Source organism: Pseudorasbora parva, chromosome 22 (genome assembly GCF_024679245.1).
Source record: "Pseudorasbora parva isolate DD20220531a chromosome 22, ASM2467924v1, whole genome shotgun sequence".
Classification (NCBI taxonomy): domain Eukaryota; kingdom Metazoa; phylum Chordata; class Actinopteri; order Cypriniformes; family Gobionidae; genus Pseudorasbora; species Pseudorasbora parva.
In genome coordinates this window covers 34,312,797-34,334,537 of record NC_090193.1, presented here as the reverse complement: position 1 = coordinate 34,334,537, position 21,741 = coordinate 34,312,797, and the positions used below count along the sequence as shown (strand labels likewise).

Sequence of the window (21,741 nt, the reverse complement as noted above, 5' to 3'; positions counted from 1 at the left end):
GTAGTCAAGCAAAAGACTAATCCTATTAATTACAATTTTGTGTCTGATATTAGAGAGAGATACATAAAATGTACTTGAAGACTTGTGGACAAGCTTGTATAATTCACTCTTCCTCTTCTGAATCAGTTTCTGGTTCAAACATATGGCTGGATTAAACCGGATATTTCCTCTTGCCGTTGTGCAGTGTTTACTACAGTAAAGTTGATGTTCATATTCATGCATCTGCGTATACTAAATGAAGGAATGGTGTGGTTACATTGTTACATTGGTGTTGTTCAAAGACACTTATTTTCACAAGAAAACATTTAATGTCATTTTGGTGATAAAATGATTGACCAAAGACTTTAAATGACCTGCGATAAGGAAATGCTCAAAACTGACTTTCAAAAATAGACTGTGACAACTAGCCCCGATGTTTCTCCTATTAGTGTGAATAAAAGAGGCGACACATTCGTGAACTCTCAAACTCAAATGTAGAGGGTTTTAATCAATGACTTGTTAAGATACATAGAAAAATAACAAGAGGAAGTGTTTATTGTAGGTTCAAAGTTCAGATATAACAGCACGTTCCAGTGATGCTGATGGTTCCATCCATCTCTCATCTTCTCAAGTTCTCACAAAATACTACTCCATCTTTGTAAACACAGAGACCAAACTACAAACAGTTCCACAGAAGACAACCATTAACTGACACTTTGAACTGAAGCACCCTACAGGCATTCTCATTTGATTATCTTTTTCTTTTTTTCTTAAGACTACACTCTACTAATGTAACATCAAGTCATGTTTTTCCACACACATATCTGTTCCCGTGAAATCCAGCCCCGCCCCGCTGTCATAGCTACGATATAAAAAGTATTAAAATATGCAAACAGTTTAATTGTTGGGTCTTATCAAATGACAGTTAAAAACACAAGTGTCATATTGTACAGCATATTGACGGTTTCTGAGGTGATGGTGTAAACCTTTCAACTTTAGGTTTCAAATCAACACAACATTTAAATGTTTGTCTTTCAACTCATGTCACAATCCATTTAATTCCAGAGGGACAAACTCATTGAAAAACCTGTTTTGCTTAAAATACAAATTGTTGCAATGTTAATTATATACTGTCTGCGACTGTTAGTACAAGAAAAGAGCAAAAAAGAACTCCTGTATGTGTATTTGTATGTAAACTACCGTTAAAAAGTTTGAGGTTGTTAAAGCTACACTGTGTAACTTTTTAGTTTATTCTTAGCTAAAAACACTTAGTTCTTTCAAAAATAGATGTGCTCATTAATGTATATTTACTTCTTTCAAGTAATAAAGTATTCTCGTAAGTTTATAATATGCCACTGAAAATACATACGGGTGAGGGGTTTGAATGCTGGTCGCCATGTTGCTCCTCCATCTTGAAAGTACATTAGCCAAAGAGGGACATATCCGTAAATTCAAGCTTCGCCTTTCACGTTTTAACACTCGATGGCACCGTGTCGAATGTGAAGAGGGGGATTGCCATGTTAATCTTGGACTAAATCAGCCACCGTAGGAGTTAAAATGAAATCAGAATTGAGAGGAACAGAAACTGATATTCACTGGATGGTCATAAACCTTTACACCGCTAGATGGGGGAAAATATCACACAGTGTAGCTTTAAGATTTTTAAATATTTTATATTTGAAATAAGTCTCTTATGCACACAAAGTCTGCATTTATTTGATGAAAAATACACTACTTTTTATTTTATTACATTTTAAAATAGAATTTATTCCTGTGATTTAAATTCAAAATTTCAGCATCATTATACCCCAGTCTTCAGTTTCACATGATCCTTCAGAAACCATTCTAATATTTTCTGCGAATATTATGTTCTGTAACACTGTATATGTATTTACTGTCACTTTTGATCAATTTAATGCATGAATAGAAGCGTTACTTTCCTTTTAAAAATCGTACCTCAAACTTTTAAACAGTACACTCTCAGGAAAAAAAGGTACAGTGGAGGTACACTTTTGTTCCTTGGGGAACAAAACGTATAACTGTACCTTTAAAGGTACATAATTGGTCCTTAGGGTGCAATTATACCATTGTTTTCCTCAGTTCAGTCCTAGTGAGTCGCTGTCCTGCAGAGTTTGGCTCCAACCCTGAAAGACATCTATAGAAGCTCTTATTGAGAATGAACAGATTTTGATGTTTTATTGAAAATGTTTGCTCACCATTATGGTGATCAGTGTTTCCTTTAGTTGGGCAGTTTGACTTGAAATTTTATGTGAGTTTGTGGTTTTTGCTACAGTGTTAACAAAACACATAATTGTTCAAAACAAAAGAAGCCATAAACAAAATGTATCATGAAGAATAATGTTTGACTAAACTCATCACTGAATAAAAATATTAATAAATAATATTAACCAAAAGATCAGACATTCTAAATTTTGATTTTTAAAAACATTCTAAGGGGGGAAACGTTTAGACGCAGATATCAAGAATCTGCATATGAATCTCAACAATGGTGACATACATAATGCTGCAATGCATGCTGGGAGCCATGAGTTGTATACTGTGGTTGCTTAGAAGGGTTGGAACTAAACTCTGGAGGACATCAAATATCTAGGACTGAAGGGTACATCCCCAGTGATGGCCACTTGTACTTTAAAAGGTACAATTTTGCACTCTTTTTTTGACAGTGAAATGTATTTGTAAGGAAAACAAAAAAAATGAAATGTGACCATTACTTCAAAATGTACACCACGTATCTCACATTACTATACTCACATTAGGGTCATTAACAGTGAACGAGGTGGAGGGAGGGGCCACAATCTGAAGTGACAGTGTTTGTGGAGCTGGTTATTCGATTGATTTGGATGGAGTGGGCGGGGCAAAGCGAACAGGTTCACTTGGCGTTGGCCGAGCTGCTGAGCATCTTCCTGACCATCTGAGCGATGGAGTCGCGGTCAATGCCATAGATTTTCAGCAGGTCGGACATTTTGCCGCTGCGGGGAACGTGAGCGACGGCCAGACGCTGGAGAGTGAAACCAGGCTCGTTCACGATAGCGGAGCACACCGCATCCCCCAGGCCACCTGTGCAAATACAGCAGGTAAAGATGATGACGGGGCTGTAAGAGATTTTTAAGGAATACCACACAAAATGACCATACTTTCTAAAGGATGTCACTGAAATAGACACAGTTGTAGGAAACCGTGTCTTGTCTTTGTGATGCCAGAATTGTTGCAATTACAATTTTGGTTACACTTTAGGGCCCAATTCTCAATATTAACTATGACTTTTGCCTCAATAAACTCCTAATTACTGCTTATTAATAGTTAGTAGCTAATTGTTTAGTTCAATGAAAGTTTAGTTCACTTAAATGAAAATGTGATGTTTATCTCCTTACCCCCAGGGCATTCAAGATGTAAGTGTGTTTGTTTCTTCAGTAGAACACAAATGAAGATTTGTAACTCCAGCTATTGCTGTGTGCCAGTTGTATAATGCATGTCAATAGGGGTGTAATTCTATGAGAGTAAAAAACACATAGACACAGGAATCCCCCCTAACCCCCTTAACCCTGCTGCTCGTGGCAACACATTGATGTCTTTAGACACAAAATGATTGGTTTCTGTGATTTTTTTACCTCATATCAGACGAATCTCATCTAGTATTCCCTGACGCCATTACTTCCACCGAATAAGGTCATCTACGTAAATATATCTATGATCGCGCCAGTATTTTGACCGTATTCGACGAAAGTAATGGCGCTGGGAAATACTAGATGAGATTCGTCTGATAGGAGGTAAAAATTAACATAAATACTGTTTGGTGTCTCATAGAAACTGATCGTTTTATGTCTCAAGACATCAATGTGTCCCCATGAGCCACATGGTTTAATATGGATTCGTATGTCTATGTGTTTTTCTCTCATTGAAATACACCCCTATTGACAAGCATTATATGAGCATCAGCTGGAGTTAGAAATCTTCATTTGTGTTCTACTGAAGAAACAAACACACCTACATCTTGGATGCCCTGGGGGTAAGCAGATAAACATCAAATTATAATTTTTGGGTGAACTATCCCTTTAAGGATGTAGAATATGGTCATGCAGAATAAGGCATTATTAATAAACTGCCAATATTCTAGTAATATGCATGATAATAAGCAACTAGTTAAAGGGTTAGTTCAGCCAAAAATGAAATGTATGTCATTAATGACTCACTCTAATGTTGTTCCACACCCATAAGTTCATCTTCGGAACAGAGTTTAAGATAAATTTAGTCCGAGAGCGTATGAAAATGTATGCACACTATACTGTCCATGTCCAGAAAGGGAATAAAAACATCATCACAGTAGTCCATATGTGACATCAGTTAGTTCATTAGAATCTCTTGAAGCATCGAAAATACATTTTGGTCCAAAAATAATAAAACTACGACTTTATTCAGCATTGTCTTTTCTTCGACTTTTCAAACCTCAAAGAAAGATTCAAAAGGTCATGAATCAGCGTATTGATTCATAATTGGGATAGCGTGTCAAACTGCAGAAATCACGTGACATTGGTGATATTTAGTCTGTTTTAAAGTATTCATTTCTTCTTCTTTTTTTTTTTAATAAATAGAGCAGAAGGTGGTTTTCTGGTCTTATCTGGTTTAAGCTGGTCTCTCGAGCTGGTTTAACTGGCTGCCAGCTGACAATTACCCAAAACTAGCTAAATAGACCAGCTTAAAGAGATAGTTTACCCCAAAATGACTCTATAATTCACTCACCCTCATCCTGTTATCCAAATATTATATTATCCAAATATTATAATGGCAGTGAATAGCTGCAAAAATCTTGCAGGTGGTTCTCTGGGGGTTAATAAAGGCCTTCTGAAATGAAGCGATTATTATTACTATTTTGGGCTGCCATTCACTGCCATTATAATGCTTGGATTAGCTGATTTCTTTCGATTGTATTCTGTTTGTCTCAATGAAGAATGTCATGTACAGGATGGCTTGAGGGTGAGTAAATTATGGGGTATGTGTCATTCTTGGGTGAACTATCCCTTTAAGCTCTTTTTATTAGCACAGAAGCACATCAGAATTGATCTCTCATTTTTATATTAGCATTCCTCTGTGGATAAAGGTCGCAGTTTGACCTTCTGCAGCATTTTTTTTTTGCTTTTAAAATTCAGATGTTACGTTCAAATGTCAGACATCATGCCTTAATAGACTATCCAAATCTCTTCATCCCTCCATGTCCCCGCTTTCAACCTTCCTGCAATCACATGTTCTCACTGTCCATCTCTATCCTCTTTCTCTCCCACTGGGCAGATGGGATGTTTGCTTTCAGAATGATTTTGGATGTCTCTGTCTCTCTGTCTCTCTGTCTCTCTGTCTCTCTCTCTCTCTCTCTCTCTCTCTCTCTCTCTCTCTCTCTCTCTCTCTCTCTCTCTCTCTCTCTCTCTCTCTCTCTCTCTCTCTCTCTCTCTCTCTCTCTCTCTCTCTCTCTCTTATCCAGCCTCACTCCTCCTCTGGCACGCAGGCAGTAATGCCAGGTCCAGGGCCTACTCTGTTATCTAGGTCACAACAAGCCCTGCGGGCGTACGTTTGCTTAAGGAGACCTGACAGCCCTCCGCTTCTCTGAGTCTTTTTTCCCCTGAATGAACAGAATGAGACACGGTCAAAAAAAAAAAAAAATTCTACCGATTATGACAACACAATGCCTCTCGCTCCCTGATCCAATGACAATTGGCCAACACATCATGTTTCTTCCAGCCAGCCAATTGCGCCCTGCCACAACCTTGCTCAAGGCCTCACAGACCGATACAAGCCTCCTCGGCTGGACGTGCTATTCATGCCACTTGGATGTGTAGCCATGCTGAAATGTGTGCTTGAGACAAGGGATAATGTGCTCTGCTTAAACCCACCTTCATAATAGTGATCCTCAACCGTGATGACACGACCTCTGGTGACACGCACGTGGTCGATGATGGTTTTGGCATCCAGGGGTTTGATTGTAAACGGATCAATCACTCTGATGTAAATTTTCTCTGGAGAATGACACACAGATAGCATTAGGTGAAGAGTCTATATTTAAGTCCCCATCTCAATAATTGCAAATGAGCCCCACCTCCACTCATTTATACAGGCTCGTCTACAGGTCGATTTAACAGAATGATAATGCGTTTTATGTATTGCTCTCTACAACGTTGGACACATAATGTTAAAGGAACTGTATGTAAAAAATGTTTTTCAATGAATCATAAAATGGCCCTAATATGTCACTAGACATTAAGAAATCATGTTAATTTCAAATACTTATATCACTGACAACAGTAGTCCGGCCAGGATATTGTCATTTAAAAGTTGTTATTGCAGCCCTCAACTGATGTTGATGTTGACATGTTGTGTTTTGGCCTGAAGCTCCACCCTCCACCAATCTACCAATCACGAAGTCAGTAGTGTCATCCGGGTTGCCAGATCTGCTATAGTTACCACAGCTGCAGCATAAACGTTTCTGCTGGATTCGGAAGCCTATCTGGCAACCTCACGTCAGGGGAGAAGGGGAGAGGGGTTACACCTGCAGTACTAGTTTTGGCCACAATCTTACATACACTTCCTTTAACTGATATGATTATCTTTTGTCTTGAATACTTTATTAAACAGCTAATAATGTGTTGCTAATGTTACACAAACCATGCATCTCAATCATAGACTAAAAGAATATGGACGTAGTGTCCGTGATGTCACCCATAGGATTCTGAAGAGCAGTTTTGAAGTGTAAAGTAGAGACGAGCTGGCCGTTGCCATCTTGACAGCGCATCATCGTACGTCACGCCCGGAATAACAGAAAATGGGCAAAGAGGCGGTACGTGTGCGGAGCTGAGGTGACGCGATGACTAACAGACTATAAATGGCTATCCACCTGTCAATCAAAGTGGTCACGCCCTTAATTATGCAGAAAATGTAAGCCTTTAGATAATGTAAACAATTGAGTTATATACTAAAAAAAATCACCCCTTCATAGTCGTCAATGAAGGGCAAAATTAGCTGTATAGACCAAAACCACAATTTGTACCAGGCTGTAAACATGTTTCTTTCTGCTGTAAAGTTAAAGGCACAATATGTAATGTTTCAGCATTAAAAATAGAAAAGATCACTATATCTATGTTATATATTTTTTAAAGTTGTGTGCTTACATTATCCCGACAGTTCCAATTAACTTCTAAATCCAGAGAAATTAATATTTTAATTCGAAGACACGGACCGTGTCTTTATTTCCGTTATGTCGCCAGTCTTTCACGTCATATCCACGTTTGCGTCTTGCTTCCTGCGGAACTCGGCGGAACCATAGATATCTATGGGCGGAACCGCCAAACTCAAAGAGGAACACTGACAGACAGTATAAGGGGAACCCCCGTTTAAAAAAGTCTGTATGATAATGGATCATGACTACTCTTTGCCTGTACGTTTTGCCAGCTCAACAAAGCGCAAACGTAAGGGTGAAAAAAATGACCCGAGAAGATTTTGGGACAGTAGAAGAAGCAAGAGACGTGTAAACCTTGGAGAAGCCTTTGAAAGATGGCGAAATCTTCGTGACAAGCTCGGACTGCAGAGAGATATGCTGATCTCGCTTGCGTTTTAATAAACAGGTCATTCAAGTAACCATTCAGCTAACATAATAATCATATAATCATAACATTCTGTATGTTTGCATATTGCATAGCGATCTTGACCACATTGAGACGAGTTTAGCTGAATACGTATACATTTTGTATTGTATCGGCTTTTCAAACAGACTGAAACAGCTTTTTTTTTTTTTTAACTGATTCAAAAGTATATTTCTATCCGTATATTTGGTGACACGATGATGTCATGTGTAAAACGCAGATGGACTAGCTATTATTGGTTTTATATGTAGCTGGAGAAAGTAACGTTAGCTTCATAAGGTAATATGCCACTATCTTGGTCAATTAATATAAGGTGACCGTCACTTTTATCATATGTTAATACTAGCTACATATAATATTGATTTAATAATGATCTACTTATTCATTTATCTCTGAGTTCCAAAATAAATGTTTATTAGAATGATTGATGAACGTGGGGAGCGACACAGCGCGTGTTCCAATAAACAACGTATTGCTGGTGCTGGTTCTCTCATTTACTATGTTTTATGTTGATAATGATAAACTAAATTGAAATTTATTTCCTTATTGAACAGTTGATATACAGAATGTTCGACAATCGCGGATGCCATGTCAACATATCTATAATTTGAGTAACTCAAATTATGATGCGCGGTTAATATGTCAACATAGCCTACCAACTTATAGGTGTGTTGACATAGCGACCGCCCGCACAACATTCTGTCTCGCACATTATCTAACGTTACTGATAAGTTTGTTAAGTAACGGTAGCTCGCTGCTATTTCATTAGATTGACATTATATAAAGTGAAAAGCCGTAACTAAACTTAACAATAATAGAGATGTAATATAACAATCAATTACCTTGTCAGTGAACATGTTTTCTGCTGGAGATGCCAGATTCGCTGGTTGACAGTGGCAATAATGACAACAACTCCCATGAGCCCACGCACTTTCCCGACATCATCAAAGTACGTCAGTTGTTATTATTTTGAATGAGTGACCCCTAGTGGCCAAAAGTTGCATACTGCACGTTTAAGAGTTTTAACATGGGGCTCAATGACATTCAGCTCCCTTCTGGAGCCTGTCCCTAGGGGCCAGTCGAGGAATTGCAGTTTAAGTCACTTCCGTATCGGCTTCAAGAAAACTGGGGGAGGTTGCTGCTAGGTCTCAATCAGTTCTCTAGTTCAGTAGTCAGAGCACTGATCAGGACATAAATCAGTGGGCTGACTCCCTGATCAGTGCCCTGACTACTGAACTAGAGAACTGATTGAGACGCACCCTATATTCCCGTTCGCCATCCCAGAGTCAGATAGTAGCCAGTCAGAAAAATATATCAGGACAACCTGGCTTCTCTTGAGACTAGTTCATGATATGCTAAAGCCCGTCCACATGTTGACATGATTGGTTAAAGGTAGTTTATGACGTAAGAAACACCAGAGATTTCAAACCGCGTTTTTGAGACAGTTTAAAGGAGAAAATACTCAGCAATGGTTTTACCTTTTTTGAGGTGCTCAGCTGCAGCCAGAGCTTCATGAAGAGTCATTCCAGCTCCGATCACTGTGACCTGATCTTCCTTACTCTGGCACACCACCTGGTCAGGTATTTATGGAACATTATCCTTATATCCTCATATTATATTATTAATGCAGCTAAACACAGTGAATCTAATTTACATCTCCATCTGTTAGTGGTAAAACAGCATATTTTAAATATAGATTGTTGATAAAAGAACAGGCTTTACCTTGGCTTGGCCAACATGGAAGTCTTCATTGCTGTTGTAAATGATTGCAGTCTCTGGACGAGTGGTCCTGATGTAGCAGACACCCTAAAGTAAGAAATAAACCTTCATTCTTTTGTCTATCTGTCTATCCATTCTTCTACCTATCCATCCATCCATCTATCCATTCATCCATCCATCCATCCATCCATTCTTCTATCTTAAGGTCCATCCATCCATTCATCCATCTATCTGTTCATTCATCCATTCTTCTCTGTCCTTCTGTCTGTCCATACTTTTATCTATCTATCTATCTATCTATCTATCTATCTATCTATCTATCTATCTATCTATCTATCTATCTATCTATCTATCTATCTATCTATCTATCTATCTATCTATCTATCTATCTATCTATCTATCTGTCTGTCTGTCTGTCTGTCTGTCTGTCTGTCTGTCTGTCTGTCTTTTTATCCATCCATCCTTCTATATATCCATTCTTCTATCTATCTATCTATCTATCTATCTATCTATCTATCTATCTATCTATCTATCTATCTATCTATCTATCTATCTATCTATCTATCTATCTATCTATCTATTTATCTATCTATCTATCATCCGTCCATCCATTCATCTATCTATTTGTCCTTCTGTCCATCCATACTTTTATCTGCATGTCCACATCCATCCATCCATCCATCCATCCATCCATCCATCCATCCATCCATCCATCCATCCATCCATCCATCCATCCATCCATCCATCCATCCATCCATCCAATCTACCAAAATTGCAAACAAACCTATCAAGCCAACGTTCAAAGAATATTATAGTTAAATATTACAGTTAAATTCAGTTAATTTCACTCTCTTAGATTGCATTCAATTCTACCTTAAATCAAATTGAAAATAAATCCATACATTAAATTAGGATTTAAAAAGCATTTTTAATTTAATGAGGAATCTACCAACATCCTTATCAACAGATAATGTAGTGTGCGTTTTCTGTGTTCAAATATTTTGTGTAAATTTTAAGTATTGTGTTCCAGCATCAGTATTAAACTGATAAATAGCCGATATAACATGCCAACCTTCGTGTTGGCTGCAAGCTCCACAGCCTTTTCAGTAGACATGGCATCACTGGGGTAGAAAATGGTGGCAGTGGGGATGGCTCTAAAAATAGCCATGTCCTCCAGCCCCATGTGGGCCGGTCCGTCCTCTCCTGAAGCACACACACACACACCAGCCACATACTGGCACTGTTAATTTAGACTGAACAGCCTTTGTACATCAGATACATGAGGCAGGTACACACACATGCGACAGTCGAGCAGACAGACAGGCAGTCAGGCAGGTGCAGACAGACGGAGTGGCATGCAGTGTACCTGTGCTAACGGAGGGGATGCCGGGTCACCCGGAGACAGCCTCCGAGATACACAGGGGGAGGGACAGAGGGAGAAGGGGTTGTGCTAAGAGTCGCACCACCTCCAGACGACCAGGAGAACAAAACACACATTAGAAAGACAGCTTCAGGAAAAGGAGGGGTGAATTGCTCACAAATCTATTCAAAACATCATAGTTAAAGTCACAGCTGCAGTGTGTGAGAGAGGAGAATACAGTGCGACAGTCGAGTTCCGCAAGTAAAAACTCATTCATTTTCTTCAGAAGGAAATTCATTTTTTTAACAATAACTCAAAAATCTTTAAAGACATACCTGAAGTGAGTTCATACGTTGGTAATTGATGGTATATGCTTTTGTTTGCCCTCAGCCAGCATAACTTTAAACTTATTTTTTTAAATATTTAAATGTTTACCAGCTGATTTTATGGTGGGAAACATTTCCCACGATGCTGTACATAAAATTCCACCAGAGTAAAAAAAAAAGCTTGTAGGGAACACCCTCTCCCGTGAATTACCGCAAATAATCTCTTACTATGCTGTAAAATACTATATATATATATATATATATATATATATATATATATATATATATATATATATATATATATATATATATATATATATATATATATATATATATATATATATATATATATATATATATATATATATATATATATATATATATTATATATATATACACATATTTTAAGTGTAATATAAAATGTAATATGTATTTACATATTACATTTTATATTACACTTAAAATATGTTTATCATATAGATATAATCTATTTTCAGTTGATTTAGTCATTCGCATTGCTTCAGGGGATTGTAGTTCTTTCCCTCATTGAAGCCGTTAATTATATATCTTTGTCTTTTTGTCACATTTTCAAATACTTAACGGTTTATTAATCTTTAACAAATATATATATATTTTTTAATCCCTATGGGTAAAATGAATGGCAAAAATAGGGTACTTCCGGAACCAAGGCTGCTGGAAAAGTAGGCAGGTGCCAATGCACTCCATGGAAGGTGCTGTCAAAAGTGGTATGGCGTGAAAGGAAGAATTCGGATTGGAGAGTGAACCTGTCAGTTAGAAGGGGGTGGGGCTTAGATTGTGGCCTCCTGTGAAACAAAAGGAGACACTTCTTACCGACAGACAGGCCGCAGTGGGAACCGCAGAGGTTTATGTTGCTGTCTGAAATGGCGGCCATGCGGATCTGGTCATAGGCGCGAGTGAAGAAGGTGGCCAGGCTGCTGGCGAACACAATGTTTCGCTCACGTGCGGCACAGCCTGTGGCTACACTGACCTGTGAGAGATGGAGAATGGTATGAAAACACATTTTGATCCTGATCTTGCAACATGCCAGACTGATCAGACTTCATGTGGTGGATGATAGTGGGCAAAAAACGTTAGAAGGCATAAACCTTTGGCTCTTTTAACATAAGCCAGTAACTCTAGTAACTGCAGAGTTACTATACATATACAAACCCAAGCACAACAAAAATCTACTCTATGCTAATGCTCGAACCACTTTATTTTGAAATTCTTGGAAATAAATGATACACAAGAGCATATCCAAACCAAAAGGCATGACATTTGGTAAGATACAGGCAGACGTATCAGACAGAAATAGTTTAATAGCTAATACTCCCTCAATATTTAGTAGGTTGAAATATATTAGAAAAGAGACACATGGAATCTGCCAAACAGGAACTCCATTTTATCCTTCATCTGAGAGGAATTACCGACATGCAGCACACACACTCGCTATCATTTCCTGTTTCCTGTCTCAAAATCCACTCCATGCGACTATAATCTAGAATACAGTATAACAATATAACCTTAAGCCTCAGCCACAATAATATATATATATATATATATATATATATATATATATATATATATATATATATATATATATATATATATATATATATATATATATATATATATATATATATATATATATATATACACACAATATATACATATATTATTTACAGACTAATATATATATATATATATATATATATATATATATATATGTTCTTATAACTTTTTTAGTTTTGCTTGAAACATTTTTACTCGATTTTTCTATAAAATAAATATATTTTCTTATCTAATGCAATGGTATTTATACTATATATTTATACTATTAATATATTTATATATTAATTTATGGCATTTATATTTAAAATCTGGCTTAAGTGTCCAAATACTTCTTGAATCCACTGTATTAGACCATTAAGCTATCAAAATCAATTAATATTTCCTTTTTGACAGACAGTAGTGCATTGACTCCCTCATTAGTATGCATGCTAGGATCTACCAATGTACGTCCTCTAATTAGCCTCAGTATCGCCCCTGATTGGTTAACTGTGTGGAACACATATAAATTCTGACCACTTAATTAGTAATTAGATTTTCATCACGTCCATTACGATCACATCCCAAAACTAGCAAACGCCGAAAGAGCGACCTACATTTTACCTACCACATGCACCAAGGGAACAGTGAGAATGTAGAGACAAAGCAGAAATATTTTGGCTTACAGCGCAGATCATAAAAGAATGTGCTTATGAGATGAAACGAAGGCGGTGCAGGTTTTCTGCATGGCTTCTCAGGGAAAGGCACTGCAGCAGGGCGTGGTGCAAAATGGAGCGTAAGTGGGTCACATCTTCACTGCTGCATTATGGATACAACGCATGTATTATTCAGCAAACCAGCGACATCTATGCTTTGGTGGGTGTTTTACGTGGCCGAATCCCACAGCTACCCCACATCTACTTTATCCCACATCTACTTAATCCAGAACAATCTAGGGTGTTTAGGGATGTTTCGTTCCCTAAGCTAGTCTTCCAAATGTGCAGACCTTTGATTTGGCTCTCAAAACTGTCAAGTGTGCTACAATGTAGCAAATAAAGCTGTATTCACAACTGGCAAAATGGGCTTTTAATCAAATTTGGCAGAAGAAAGGTGAAGAAAAAAACTGAAAAAATTGAAATAGGTGCTACCTGTCTAGAGAAATTTAGGATATTTCAATATATTTTAATTATAATACTTCATAGCTTCCTACCATGTTCTGCTCTGCGCTGTAGCACTCAATAAAGCGGTTGGGATGCTCATTTTTAAAGATCTCAGAGAAGGTGAAATTTTTGGTGTCGACATCCAAAGCCACCACTCTCTCATTGTAACGTCCCAGTTTGGCCACGGCCATCCCATATGCCTTACAGGTGGCAATCTGTTGGGGAAAAAAACACGGTGAAGAGAGCTAGAGGATGGTATTATGCCTACAGTATTTGCAGTATTATTATGCAAGTCGATATCCTGATCACCTTCTCTCCGGGCTTGTAGTTGGGAGCGCTAGGCATGCGGACATTGCGCAGGCTCACGGGTGGAGCATCTTCCATGGGTGAAGCCGGGTACATGCGCTTGTTACTGTTGAGGATGCGGCTCTGGATATCTCTCATGACGCTCTCTGCCATGTCTTTTGACAGCACCTTGCCATGCCAACCCATCTTATCTTCTGCCACTATAGACAACAATGGCAAAACAAATATACCAAAAAAAAATTTTTAACAAAGAATACAGGGTTTGCCCTTCACTGAAAATATTTTGGCATCCGGAAAAAATAAATCTTCATAGAACCCATACAAATTTTATTAGACCATTTTTGAACCAGGAAAAACCATGGAATAGTTATATCAGTCTTTGCAGATTAGGATGTTACAGGAAGAAATATACCAGGAATGCCTTTGCCCTTGATGGTTTTGGCGATGATGGCAGTGGGCTGGTGGCGTGGTTGGCTCATGGCTTTACACAGCTCCTCCACACTGTGGCCATCCACAATGATGGCATGCCACCTACACACACACACACACACACACACGTTTGTTTTTGTGACATATGGGGACATTCCATATGTGTAATGGTTTGTATACTGTACAAACCGTATTTCTATCCCCTTACACTGCCCCTACCCCTAAACCTACCCATCACAGGAAACATTCTGCATTTTTACTTTCTAAAAAAACTCATCCTGTATGATTTATAAGCATTTTGAAAAGTGGGGACATGGCCAATGTCCTCATATTTCACCCACTCCTTGTAATGCCTATGTCACTCATCCCCAAGTCATTATACACATTCATGTCCTTATATGTCACAAAAACAAGCACGCACACACACAATACAAACACACACACACACACACGTGAATTGTGGGGACTCTCCATAGGTGTAAAGGTTTTTATACTGTACAAACCGTATTTTCTATCCCCTTACACTGCCCCTGCCCCTAAACCTACCCATCACAGGAAACATTCTGCATTTTTACTTTCTCAAAAAACTCATCTTGTATGATTTATAAGCCTTTTGAAAAGTGGGGGACTTATGAATGTCCTCATAAGTCACCCTCTTCTGTAATAACTATGTCATACCCATGTCATTATACACATTTGTGTCCTGATATGTCTCAAAAACAAGCATACACACACAGACACACACACACACACACACACACACACACACACACACACACACACACACGCACACACAAATAAATGCATATATAATGGGTTGCACTTATATTTTACAGTACATGTACTTGTGTACTTACCTAAGAGAGTACAGGTTAATATACTGGGTAATAGAAGTACAAATGTATTGGAACAGGACTGTAAAATAAAGTGCTAACTGTATTGTTATTGTGAAATAGAATAAAACTATTCAAATCATTTTTAGTCATTGAAATATAGCTAAAATAACATAAATAAAATAAGATATACATCATAGATGGAAAAACACGACATGAAATGTACCGCCTAGGAATGTTTTTCAAAATTCACCCATATAATATGCTATTTAACAGTCACTTTTATCCAAACCCTCCTGGAGGAACATGAGGTCTAGTTCTTTGCCCAAGTGTACAGTGGTGATACCTCATGGATCCTCCTTTCTGGGGTTTGAACCTACAAAGTTTTAGTTCCCAGCCCATGCCTTTTACCATCTCCATTCCACCTACCCAAAGGCTTCACAGCGTCTCTGGTACTTCTCCACATGGTGCTGCAGTGGTGCTGGATCACTCTGGCCCAGACGGTTGATGTCCAGTATGGCCATCAGATTATCCAGCTGGTAGTAGGAAGCGAAGGACATGGCCTCCCATACAGCCCCTTCTGACATTTCTCCATCCCCCAGCAGACAGTACACGTGGTAACTGCAAACAAGTCAAAAGACAATTCAATTTCTTACATTTTGTTAAGACAATGCAGTAATGTGTCCATGTGCACATTTGCCACCATGACAAAAGATTGTTTAAGTGGTTGCCAGAGTGTTGCTGTATGGCTAAGCTGTTCTGAGTGTTTTTAGCACATTGTTATGCGGTTGCTAGGATGATGCAGGTGGTTGTTAAGGGGTTTTAGAGGATTATTTATTCTTTTCTTGATGTGTTTGTGTCTTTTACCCACTTAATTTACTGTATGTATATGACAAGATTCGGTTTCCAAGCTCTTCCTAAAACTTTTCAAACAGATACTTATATATTAAGGGTGTTTTTGATCTATTAAACAGGGTTTCTGGTCTTTCAGACTCACAATGGCAACGAAAAAAAAATCTCTAAAATGCAGCAAAACATGTATTTTACGTTGTTTATTCTTTTGATTTTTGTTTTACTTATACAGCAGTGCTGCATTAAATTAATCAAACGTGACAGTAAAGACATTTATAAAGTTATAAAATATTTCAAAATGAATTCTGTTCTTTCGTGTTCATCAAAGAAAATGTATCACGGTTTCCACAAAAATACTAAGAAGACGTTTTTAACATTGAAGAAATATTTCTTGAGTAGCAAATCATCATTAGAATGATTTCTGAAGGATCATGTGACAGTGAATACTGCAGTAATGATGCTGAAAATTCAGCTTTGATCACAGTAATAAATTCAATTTCTAATATATTGTTTTTTCTTTTAAAAGTGTAATAATATTAAACAAAACTGTACTTTTTTACTGTATTTTTGACCAAATAAATGCAGCCTTGTGAGCAGAAGATACATTAAAGAAGCATTAAATGATCTTTCCAACCCTAAACTTTTAAACGCTGGTGATCATTTGAATATTTCGTTTATTTCATCTCTGTTGTTTTGGCTTGCTTGCTGATGTGTTAAACCTCATCACCGCCACCCTTCTTAATACCACCTGACACTTTCCTGTCAAACCAGATCCCCTGTCTTTCATGAATGAGAAGAGATAAGTTCAACTGATTAGAAATCATCTGGAAATCCTGGGATCTGAATAAAACTGCTCTTACGCAACACAGCAGGCATGATTCCTCTTTCTCAGCACAGCGATTCTCACACTGATACAGATTATGTATTTATGGGAATTTACAATGCATTGTGAATAGAGAGTTAGCCAAATGACTCAAAATGTAGGTTTCAATTTGGGAATGATTTGTGTGTTTATGCTTTAACTGAATTCTATCCAAGATATAAAAATAACCGAGCGATGGCCGCTGGGGCTTTGATTATTAGAGCAGAATAATCGCGAAAGCACAGCTTGACGGGAAAACTCCACACCCTTAAAATCTGCGGCACACTCCCAAACGGACATACAGACATGAAATTATAGTGAGCGTTCTGAATCTTTGCATAATATATGTATATGTTTTAAGCATTTTAGCACTAGTAGAGGACCTGTTATGCTTTTTTACATTTCAACATTCTTTGGAGTGTAATGTTTCTTTTTTGAGCCTGAAAAAGGTCCGAAAAATTACAAAGCACAAATTCACTCCAAAGGGAGTTATTCTCTCCCTGAAGAACCTCAATTGTATTCTTGAGTTTTTTTCCAGGAATGAACGCAATATTCCTCATTTAAATCATTCCTAACCAAAGCATAAGCAAAAAACAAACAAACAAAAAAGGGCGAGGCCTGGTTGAGTTGCGTAAATTCAACTCGCAGTTATAGAAAGGGGTGTGACATTTCCGAAACACACTGTTTGACCAATCACAACACACTGGTCCTGCCGACCAATCAGAGCACTTTGTGCTTGCCAGGAGGATGGGCTTCATAGAGACCGTTACTAAACAGAGCATTACAGGCAGACTGGGAAGAGAGGTGCTGCAATATGTGCAAAATGTGTCTTTTTTGAACATTCAATGAAAACCTATTCTAGTAGACCACAAAAAACAACATCAAGACGTAGACAAATGGAGATAGGTATGGCAGCCCGTTTCCACCACTAAATAAAAAGAGTAATTGCGATTAAATCTCAGAATTCTCACAATTGCGAGTTAAAAAGTCAGAATTCTGAGATATAAATTTGCAATTGCATTGTATAAAGTCACAATTCTGACATTTTTCCTCACAATTGCGTGATATAAAGTCATAATTCTGACTTTATTTCTCAGTCGGAATTGTGACTATCACACAATTGCAAGTTTATATCTCAGAATTCTGACTTTATAACTCGCAGTTGTGAGAAAAAAAGTCAGAATTGTGAGATAAAAAGTCGCAATTACTCTTTTTATTTTTTTATTTAGTGGCGGAAACGGGCTTAGGTCCCTTTTAAAGTAGATTCAATTAAATTTGAGTTTGCAACAAATCACAAGCTGTAAAGCTATTGTTTCACTGTATAGCTTTTACAGTTATTATTAACATCTGGGTTTATGGGCAACATTTTTACCTGGATTTGTCAAAGTATTTAGCTGTATAGGCCATTCCACAGGCTACGCCCAGCCCTTGTCCCAGAGAGCCTGTGGCCACATCCACAAACTGCTGCTTCTGTCAAACAAACAAACACACACACACACACACACACACACACACACACACACACACATCAATGTTACGTGAAATAACAGCTGTCATTGGTTAATGGCTCAAGCGTTTGCAACCAGTTTATCCTGAACAATCATTTAGGACCCAAAAAACTACAATATTTCTCATGGTGCTCCTAAATATTTTCTGCTCTGAGAGAGAGTAGGCAACAATAATTTCATATTGATTGAACATGTCAAAGAAGAGCACCTGATCTTAGATGAGAGTGTGTGTGTGTGTGTGTGTGTGTGTGTGTGTGTGTGTGTGTGTGTGTGTGTGTGTGTGTGTGTGCGTGCGTGCGTGCGTGTGTGCGTGTGTCTTACAGGTGTGGGGTGTCCCTCCAGCGTGGAGTCGACCTGACACATGCTCATGAGCTCAGACTCTTTCAGGAAGCCGATCTCAACCCACACAGAGTAGAGCACAGGAGCCGCATGACCCTGTGGACCAAAAATACATTTATTAATTCATTAAAATCTATGGATCAACCAAAAAAAAAATGTAGTGCCATGTTTTTTGTACCATGTATTTTTGGCACTTACAACCATAATACCATGGTATTAGTCAATATATCTTGAAGTATAACATAAAATTTTATTTTTATATAGATATGTTAATAATTCAGTAGCACTATTTCAAAGTGTAATGGTATTACCATCACTGATACTGGAGACTGTACTTTTGCAAATAGACTAATTCTCCTGACTTACTGTCCTCTTGGTTTAAAGTTGAAATATTAAACCTGACATCTGAATAATCCCAGTTAGTTGAGTCTCTTCTCCTGCAACCTCACCTTGGACAGGATGAAGCGGTCATTATTGGGGTTCTTGGGGTCATCTGGCCTGTACTTCATAGTATGGAAGAAAAGCACAGACATGATCTCTGCCACACTGCAGCATGATGTCGGATGCCTGACGAATAAATGTGGAAAGAGACAGGTAAAGAAGAGGTACTTTCATTTAGCTAATCATTTAGACCTTGTTATGGTTTACTATGTACCATTAACTGAAAAGAATTATCTCTCACACACACACACACACACACACACACACACACACACACACACACACACACACACACACACACACACACACACACACACACACACACACACACACACACACACACACACACACACACACACACACACACACACACACACACACACACAAAAGAGAAATAATTGAGCTTGTCAAGTTTGAATAAGACAATTAGTGACTTTCTATCCAAAAGGACGCCAAAGGTGATGTTTAATCCAGGATGCCCCACCGGCACTGCACTTGTGGCATAATCTAAAGCTTTGAGCAATCATACCACCCACTAGCAACCGTCTGCTTCAAGATTAGGTCAAAGACAGCACATGCTGTGAGACACACTCGGTATCACATCAAATATTCACCTGTCAAATTAGTGTTTTAAAATGCTTTTTAATATTATGCTCAGATATGAATAACTGCGCCATTTGAATTCATGCGGCGGTTTACATAACAGCTCAGCAGAACCGCAAAACATACTTTGCCCAGAGGAAATAACATGCAATTTCACATGTGTATGAAACAATGGTTATGAAAAGCAATGATCATCTTCATGCACCTGTCTTATAAACTTGTAAGCGTATGATGTTTTCATTTTAAATCATACATATAGATGTTTTTTGTTTTTTTAATTGCAGATGATTTATTTTCTTAAGAGTAAAAATAAGATACTAATGTTTTATTTATAAGAGCATGAAAAAGAAAATAAGCCAAACTAAATGATATATGATCAACAATAGAAATTCCATAAAACAACACTTTAAATTGTAGCAAGCTGAAAAGACCTGCAATTGCACTGCGGTAAAAATTATTAATAATAATAATAATAACAAAATCAAGCTGCTGTTGAAAACTGGTAAAATAAAGTAATATCGTTCAATCTACATATTAATACAAAAAATATATAGAAAAACCTCTCAAAAATCCAGAATAATATTGAATTTGTCAATTTTCTAGCAGCATCATCTCACCATCTGTCTACTGAGATTTTGAGGACAAAGATTATGCCTTGCATAAGGGTGTGCACACACAACAGTCTATCTATCTGTCTGTCTGTCTGTCTGTCTATCTATCTATCTATCTATCTATCTATCTATCTATCTATCTATCTATCTATCTATCTATCTGTCTGTCTGTCTGTTTATCTGTCTATCTGTCTGTCTATCTGTCTGTTCAAGTAAGGCACATTTAAAACACAGGTATTTGCAGAAACTGCAGCAACTCTTACCCGTTGCCCACTGCAGTGGTGGCTTTGATAGAGTTGATTCGGAGGCGGTTGGCAATGTTTCTCAGCGCCTGCACGGTCTGCTGGTCTGGTTTGTGGTAGTCCTCCATGGGTTCAGCCTAATAGCACCACAGAATGAAAGGAGAGAATGAGGTTGAGGAGAGCACTGGTTGCGTGTCTGAGAGAGACAGAAAAAGGAGGAGGAGAGGAGAGGGAGGCTGCTTTATGCCAGCGCACATACACACACTTTATAGTGTGCAACACAGGTCGAGAGGCAATGTGCATTGGCTGTGAAGGAGAAAGTGGGTGTGTGTGTGTGAGAGAGAGAGAGAGAGAGAGAGAGAGAGAGAGAGAGAGAGAGAGAGAGAGAGAGAGAGAGAGAGAGAGAGAGGTGGAAAAACTCATTATGACCTTTGGCTGCTGAATCTAAACTCATTACCAGATTAAAGATGTGCCTCAGTCATTTGAGATGATAAAGGACGTGTGTTTGTGCGTGTTGGGGTTTAATCATAGTTTAGGGATACAATTGTGGCCAGAACAAAATAATTATATATATATATATATATATATATATATATATATATATATATATATATATATATATATATATATATATATATATATATATATATACATACACACACACACACACACACACACACACACACAATAGATGTCTATGGTGTATCCTCAATTAGGCTTATTTAAATACATGCAGACTGATTTGTTTACTTTTAGACCAAGACCTCATGTTTTTTTTTTTATTTAAAGGTCTGTGAGTAACCCTTTACAATAAGGTCTCATTTGTTAATTTTAGTTCATTCATCATATCATATCACCATCCGGCGTCAGGGTGTTTGTTGTGTTGAGCTTGCTGCAGGTATATCCAACTTCTTTTTACTTCTAGGAAAAGAACAAAAAAACAACTCCGCTGTGAGTAT

At 37.8% G+C, this 21,741-nt stretch overlaps 1 protein-coding gene across 1 annotated transcript; it reads right to left on the bottom strand.

Moving 5' to 3' along the window:
* Positions 1 to 849: 849 nt before the first annotated feature.
* Positions 850 to 21,070, bottom strand: tkta (transketolase a). Its single transcript, XM_067431568.1, has 14 exons — positions 20,804 to 21,070; positions 19,335 to 19,452; positions 18,868 to 18,981; positions 18,411 to 18,508; positions 15,754 to 15,945; positions 14,475 to 14,593; positions 14,066 to 14,262; positions 13,807 to 13,971; positions 11,880 to 12,036; positions 10,414 to 10,544; positions 9,345 to 9,428; positions 9,101 to 9,194; positions 5,880 to 6,002; positions 850 to 3,057 (listed from the first exon to the last, which is right to left on the bottom strand). Exons 1-14 carry the CDS (start codon positions 20,908 to 20,910, stop codon positions 2,870 to 2,872), a joined length of 1,887 nt encoding a protein of 628 aa, XP_067287669.1. The 5' UTR covers positions 20,911 to 21,070; the 3' UTR covers positions 850 to 2,869.
* Between the last annotated feature and the right edge of the window lie 671 nt (positions 21,071 to 21,741).